Source organism: Orbicella franksi, chromosome 8 (genome assembly GCF_964199315.1).
Source record: "Orbicella franksi chromosome 8, jaOrbFran1.1, whole genome shotgun sequence".
NCBI lineage: Eukaryota > Metazoa > Cnidaria > Anthozoa > Scleractinia > Merulinidae > Orbicella > Orbicella franksi.
In genome coordinates, this window is record NC_138152.1 from 12,414,646 (window position 1) to 12,422,228 (window position 7,583).

Genomic DNA, 7,583 nt, shown 5'->3' on the forward strand with positions numbered 1-7,583 from the left:
GTGCTTTTCACTACGCAACGCAGAGAGCACCCCTATTTTGGAAATTTGCCCAAAAAAGGGCACACTTAAAGTGTCTATATGGGCAAAAGGGTTCTTGTAGTTTTGGTATCTCTATAATGTGTAGAAAGGTATTCGAAGAAAACAAATTGGATTCCGACATTTTAACGCCCTAAAATCTAGCTTTAAAGTTCCCGCTTCAGCCACGCCCAATGAAGTTGACCGTGAGTCAGTGCAAAAAAAGAGTCTGGGTTTCTGAGTGGGTCGTGACGTCAAGTCAGGAATTGCCAAATCCAAATCCAAATTTCGTCGACGAAAAACAAACTGAAGTTGGTGAAACAATGCGATTGTCAGGCAAGCAAAATAAAAGCATGAAGCTTTGAGACGTTCCTGAAGTGACGTCTTTCGTCACCAATCTTTCACTACGCGGTCAACTTCATTGGGCGTGGCCGAAGCGGGAAATTTAAAGCTCGATTTCATGGCAAATAAAAGCATCGGAATCCATTTTTTTGGTTTGAATACATTTTTAGATGTTATACAGATACCAAAACCACAAAAACCCTGTACCCGTCTGGACACTTTAACAGGAGCTCGCTATGTCTGTTTTGTTGCTTACATGGTTTTATTGTTACGGTGAAACCCAGAAAACCGTGAACGCCATTGTCGCACGTCATTGTCTAGCAAGAAAAAAGCCAATTGGGCGCGAGAAAACTAAAACGCAAACAGCAACGTAAATTACTTTGTGGTTTTGAGGTTCGTTCGCATGTCCTGAACTTAATTTTGATTTACTCAGGACCAGCCTGAAAACCACCTGCATGAGGGTGAGATTGCCTTCTGGCTAAAGATATTTTTTTATTATCATCATCAAACTCTGTAGTTATTCCCCAGTGCCTTGTGGTGAAGTCTATTGTTTTTAGGCTAAAATTTAATATATCGAAATTGATCTATTTTCAAAACAATAGTCATTTTGAAGTTTTCTCAAATTTGAAAGTCATTTTGTGCGTCAGAAACATGCCTGTTCCCATAGCCTTCTCCTTGTTGGAAAGTTAATTACTTAAATGGGAGTGCCAGACATTATAATTACTAACAAATCACGACTAACTTGAAAAATGCTTTATTTGCACACTCGTTAATCACAGACTTCAACACTCAGTTTCATTTTCCTTCTTCTTCAAATTTATTGGCAAATGCACAAGTAATATCTACTTATACAAGAGAAGGCGAAAAGCTATTGTAATCATCACTTACTACCTCAAATGTAACATTCGAGTTTCTTACATGATCGATATTTACAGAAAATGCAATACGTATACCGTTTCAAAAATTCTGTTAAAGATTACTATAGACTACTTATAAAAAGTTTAAATAGGACATTCTATGGCAAACGTCAGCCTCCCTTGACATTATCTACAATCCACAATTAATTAAACCAGTAGGAAAAGGTTCGTACGAGTGTAGGGAACCGGCAAAAGACTTCTCTCATTCGGCGTCGAAACTGGGATATTTGCCATCAGTAGTGAAATGAAGGCGCGGTGCTTAATTCTCTTGTTTTTCTGTCAGAAATTGTTGTGAGCGGAAAACATCGCAGTTAGCGCTTAGTATTCTTTTCAAGCGAAAATTTTCTTCCTGCGATGCATAAATATCCGCACGCAGACGTATGTTTTCATGCTCAAGATAAACCAATTTCCTTCCCATTTGCAATTCTCGAAACTTCCTGGCGTCGCGCGATTTCTTCGCCGACAGGTTGTTCCTTCTTCTTCGTTCCCGGTACTCTGGGCCTGTCTTGGCTGAGTTGTTGATAGCCATGTTGATGCTTTCCAGGGCTTCTCGTTGTCCTTGCGGAAACTGTTCAGTTTTAGGCTCTGGTAGGTTTGTTAACGGCTCACTATCGCTGAGAAGCCTTCCAAATGTCGCATGACCGTTATCTGATAACCCTGTGGTAGTTCTGGTTCCTTCCCCAGATAAACCTTTTGGTTTCCCAAGAGATGTATCTGTCTGTTCTAGCCTGGTGGCCACAGGACTTGCCCTAGGAAAGGAACAGGTATTCAAATCCTGTGAGTATCTGCGAGAAATAAACGACATCGTAGGGCAGGGGTACCTCGCACCAAAATACGGAGTGGCTCCAAATTGCCACCCGCTCAGCTTTCCGTTTTCAGAGATGAGGGATTGACTGAGGAAAGTTGGCGATTTTTCCTGCAGTTCTCTCTTGATATTTCCGTTTGGAATTCTCGTCCTGACCGTCTCTAACTGGTGTTGAATATCATATCTTCCGAAGTTTGACTGCCAACGAGGTCGTGATTTGGTTCTCTGCAGGGAACCCTCTCCAACTCTAGATGGTGCCGCATAGAAACTATACATTTGGAAGCTTTTTCTAGAAGTACGATGTACAACGGTTGAGTAGGACTGCTGAACCATGAGCGCTCAGTAGGTTTCCATGCTGTAAGTGTTATGTTAAGCCGTCCTTGATTCCAATCTTGTAATTTTTCCTTTTTCTGTTTCTATTTCAAGAGTCTTTCCGTAACAGAATTTAACTCATGACAAACATAAACAGGTGGATTACGGCTGGATGTTTGCTCTTCGTTGTGAAACTTTTGAATTGCCCTTTCTTGTGTGCCTTGTTTTGACTAGGCATTTTCATCTTTTCATAGTATTCCGGAAAGTTTCGGTAACCGCTGAAATTGTAGTTGACAAAAGTTTCCGATTATAAGATGGTGCATTAAATGCCTCAGGTATCGTGTGTTCATTGTGTTTTTAACATATTTTTCGCCAGAGCACGCCTTTAAATTCTAGAAAAATAGATTTTCTCTTTGTTTCTTTCCAGTTGTAGAAACACTCGTAAAACACTCGTGAAAGATGCGGAACACTAGCCTCCGGCTTGTTTTCTTACAATATTTCTTATTCTCCCAAACATGCTTCTATTTTTTATTAGAACTGTTTTCTTTTTCTCCAATACAAGCGTAAAGTCCTGGTGTCGCTTTCCTACCAGCCTCACGTGTAGAAAATTTTCCCCCACGTGGCCGGTACACATACAAATTTAGTGGCGCAAAAGAAAGTGTTAAAACAAGAAAAGAGTTCAGCTCCCACTGAATTGGTTAATAACGTTTGATACACCAAGAATTGTTTTCTTTTTCTCCAATACAAGCGTAAAGTCCTGTTGTCGCTTTCTTCCCAGCCACACGTGTAGAACGTTTTCACTCACGTGTACGTGGCCAGCGCACGTGCAAATTTAAGGGCGCAAAAGAAAGTGTTAACACAAGAAAGAGTTCAACCCCCACTGCATTGGTTAATAACGTTTGATACACCAAGAATTGTTTTCTTTTTCTCCAATGCAAGCGTAAAGTCCTGGTGCCGCTTTCTTACCAGCCACACGTGTAGAAAGTTTTCACTCACGTGGCCAGCACACATGCAAATTTAGTGGCGCAAAAGAAAGTGTTAACACAAGAAAAGAGTTCAACTTCCACTGGATTGGTTAATAACGTTTGATACATCAAGAACTATTTTCTTTTTCTCCAATGCAAGCGTAGAGTCTTGTTGTCGCTTTCTTACCAGCCATACGTGTAGAAAGTTTTCACTCGCGTGGCCAGTACACATGCAAATTTAAGGGCGCAAAAGATAGTGTTAGCACAAGAAAAGAGTTCAGCTCCCTCTGGATTGGTTAATAACGTTTGGTACACCGAGGATGTTTTTTTTTTTCTTTAATCCATGCATAAAATACCTGTTTTCTCTTTCTTACCAGCTGCACAAAGGAAGTGTTTATATAAGAAAAGAGTTCAACTCCGGTCCCACTGTATTGGATTGGTTAATAACGTTTATTAAACCAAGAATAATTTTCTTTTTCGCCAACGCATGCATGAAGTAACTATTTTCGCTTTCTCACCAGCCGCATGTATAGAGCGAACTCACTCACGTGGCCAGTACACATGCAAACTTTATGGAGCAAACGGAAGTGTTTACACAAGAAAAGAGTTCAGCTCCCACAGGATTGGTTATAATAACGTTTGGTGCACCAAGGACAGTTTTCTTTTTCTTCAATGCATGCATAAGGTACTTGTTTTCGCTTTCTTACCAGCCACATGTATGGAATGTTTTCACTCACGTGGTCAGCACACATGAAAAATTATTGGACAAAAAGAAATGTTTGCATGAGAAGATAGTTCGACTCCCACAGGATTGGTTTGATACATCAAGAATTGTTTTCTTTTTCTTCAATGCATGCATGAAGTACCTATTTTCGCTTTCTTAACAGCTGCATGTATAGAGCGTTTTTACTTTGGTGGCCAGCACACATACAAAATTATTGGAGCAAAAGGAAATTTTTTATATAAGAAAAGAGTTCAACTCCCACAGGAATGGTTTGGTACACCAACATGGCCGCCGTTTTATTGTTTTGGACCAACGATATGGCTAAGTGACGTGATGTGAAAACGCTTTATTGATTGTTTACATTTTATCATTAGTACACGATTTTATGTAGGGAAGGCATCACGCTCGGGCTGAACATAAACTGGTTCTTAACACTTAAAATAGCTTGTAAACTTTACCTAGTGAAATTGTCAAACTTGCCGTTTTTTGGGTGTCACTATGAACGTGATATTAATTTTCGAAAACAGTCAAATGCCTGGGGGGGCAATGTGCTGATTAGGCCAATTTACATTCCTTTTAAAATTACCACCTCAAGCCAAATGTACCTTATACAACCGGCTCTAATTTCGTGCAAAATTACTCTTGCCATATCGTTTCATTATTCAAAATTTATCTTCAACTGGAGCGTTTATGCCACTGAAGCAAATTATGTGAATGTAACAAAGATTCCCCGAAATTTAAAATCGAATTTATTCTTCGGTTGTATGAAAGGGGTTATTATCTACTCGTATCCGAGTGGTACTGAAACGATGCAAACGAGATATTTATGTCACAAAAATTGATCAAAACGTTCGCTGGCTAGAGCGTTTTCATGACGTCACGGCAGCCATATTGGTGTTTTAAAATATTTAAACCGCGGCCATGTTGGTGTACTAAACCAATCCCGTGGGATTGGAACTGTTTTCTTATGTAAACGCTTCATTTTGCTCCAATAAATGTGCACGTGTACTGGCCACTTGGGTGAAAAAGCTCTATATAAAGTTAAAACTTTCGAGCTTTCGGCTGTCAGACTACAGTCTTCGATGGATAAAAAATGGAAAAAAAACGGGCATCAATAAACGAGATGCCCGCCCCTGATGCTCTGTTTGTGTTTATTAAGATTAATTACAAAATATTTTATAATCGTGTTCAGGGTGATTAGAGTATAAAGCGTGTTTACTGATATTGGAACCTCTTGTAGGCAAGACTTCACATTCCTCACGTGTTCGTTTTTTGTTATTTCTAGTTTCAAAGCATCTGCCGGTCCCGCGTACATCACTCCATGGGCAGTCGGCACCTGATACCTTGTAAAACACATTTGAATGAAGTTCCATCGTAGGTCGGGATTTAAGAGAAAAAAAATTCTTTTGTAATTCCGGTGTTGACTGGCTTGCTGACTTCTCGGATGTTATGTTTATGAAGCAGCCGAAAAATGCCACTAATGTAAGGGAGGACTGCATAACTAGAGCAATCGGAGGGTGTGGCCCATTTGAAAGGTATACAAACGTTAGTTCCTCAGGTGCTGGGATGAAGTTTGTAGCTGAGTATATTTCTTTTTTTAGAATGTTAGAGATGATATTTGGGGGTAATTGTTAGATCGTAGCGTATCGGTGACAAATTAAGCACCTTTTCCTTGTTTCGTGCTCGGGAGTTTAGTTGCAAGATGTAACAATTGATCTAATAATAAAAATTCTATATTGAAAATTCTAATAATACTGTATTTTACAAATAACAATTATCATTCGTATATTAATGATAAATTGCCGTAAATAATTCTGATTATTTCCTAGTATTGTATAATTTTAACTATTTTAGTATTGTAAATATTCAAGTTGAAACAAAGAAAATCATAACCGTGAAGGAGGTTTGAATAGCCGGTCTTAACCAGCATAGATTTTGATGCATATGATTTTACTTCTCCGTTTATTCCTTAGTTTTTGTTTCGATGGAGAAGATATATCAAACATTCGAGACAGTGTTTCATCCGCTATTTCAACACCTCGAATTTTGTCAAAAATACTCCGCTGCGCGTCGTATTCTCAACTGTCTTCGTGGTGTATGGATATCCGGATGAAAAACTGTCTCTCGTGTTTGATATATTACATTTTTAGTGTTTTAGTACTGAAGTACGCTCATTCATGTATAGTCTCTAATTAGTCCGCAAGGGCTAAATACTTTGACACGTAAAGGAGTAGCGCATTTGAAAAGTTCAGCCTAAATTTTTCAAGTAAGTCGTTTGTAATCCGTGTTTTAAATCTTCTCCATCCTTAACCATCCTTAACCTGAAGTCTTACGCAAGAGGTTCTAACATCTCTCAACACGCTTGGTCTACAAATCACTTCATTTATTCAAAAATTCTCAAGTTATTGACAAGGGTTCTTTCCGAATTCGCAAGACGCTAGAATCATCGATAAATTATGCAGATAAACAATTCAAGGCCGCTCCCCAATTAGGACTCTATAGAGCGTATTCACTCACGTGTCCAGCAGCCATGTAAATTTATTTGAACAAAAGAAAGTGTTTACATAAGAAAAGGGTTGAACTCCCACAGGAGTGGTTTGGTACACCAACATGGCCGTCCTTGGAACACCAATATGGCTGCCATGACGTCATGTGCATACGCTTCATTCTTTTTTAATGAAGAACAATTAGTTTATTGACACTTTAGTTTATTTAGTTTATTTAACTTTATAAAGCTAGAGAACGTTTTTAGAAGTTTTTAATATGCTTTGTTCCGAAAACAGGTTCTTCTATTTTTAAAGATATTTATGGGTTATTTTGCAAAAAGCGTGCGAGTTTTTATCGTATTCGAAAGGTTTATAAACTAAGGTGTCGAAATCACCTCGTCACAGATTGCACAAGCGCGTCAAACCATCAAAATAAGCCTTTGTGGAAAGAGTACAGAAGAATTTGTCACAATGTGGTCCATTCGACCAAAAAATGCAGATTTATTTCCGAACATTTCTTCTGGTGAATGGAATATCATTTTCTGGTTAAACTATATTTCCTCTAAGTAACTAAAATTAGCTAATATCTTCGAGAACACAAATACAACAAAATACAATACTTATACAATAAACATGCTAAAAATTATGAATGTGCTGAACTATGTGCATAATAAAACTGGAGACAAATTGCAATGCTACTGAAAAGAGTCATATTGTAATATCTTTCGCTTTAAGTCCTCAAAAGTAGGAGTTCTGAGCGAGTTTCATAACTTAGCAGCTAGATATGAAAAGGAATGCAGGCCGTAAGTTGTTGTTTTCGGACCAGGAAGAGACAACATAACTACCGGGTAAACTATAGGTTGTAGAGCGCTGAGTTAACATATTACTTAAAAATCTTGGATAGCTATTGAAAAAGAGACTCTTGTATAGTATAACTAAAAAAAAATTAAGGGGTGCAATATGCAGAGATTTTACATTAATTTTATCCAGGACTGGAAACTGGGTTTCAAAATTTCC

The 7,583-nt window shown here is 38.4% G+C and overlaps 1 protein-coding gene across 1 annotated transcript; it reads right to left on the reverse strand.

Moving 5' to 3' along the window:
• Positions 1 to 1,532: 1,532 nt before the first annotated feature.
• LOC145495376 (uncharacterized) lies at positions 1,533 to 2,425 on the reverse strand. The gene has a single exon (XM_081474988.1). The coding sequence runs from the start codon at positions 2,410 to 2,412 to the stop codon at positions 1,534 to 1,536; it is 879 nt and encodes a 292-aa protein (XP_081331114.1). The 5' UTR covers positions 2,413 to 2,425; the 3' UTR covers position 1,533.
• Positions 2,426 to 7,583: the final 5,158 nt, after the last annotated feature.

Excerpts from the sequence above, each read along its gene's own strand:
- LOC145495376 (XM_081474988.1), bottom strand. The coding sequence starts at position 2,412 with ATGGTTCAGCAGTCCTACTCAACCGTTGTACATCGTACTTCTAGAAAA.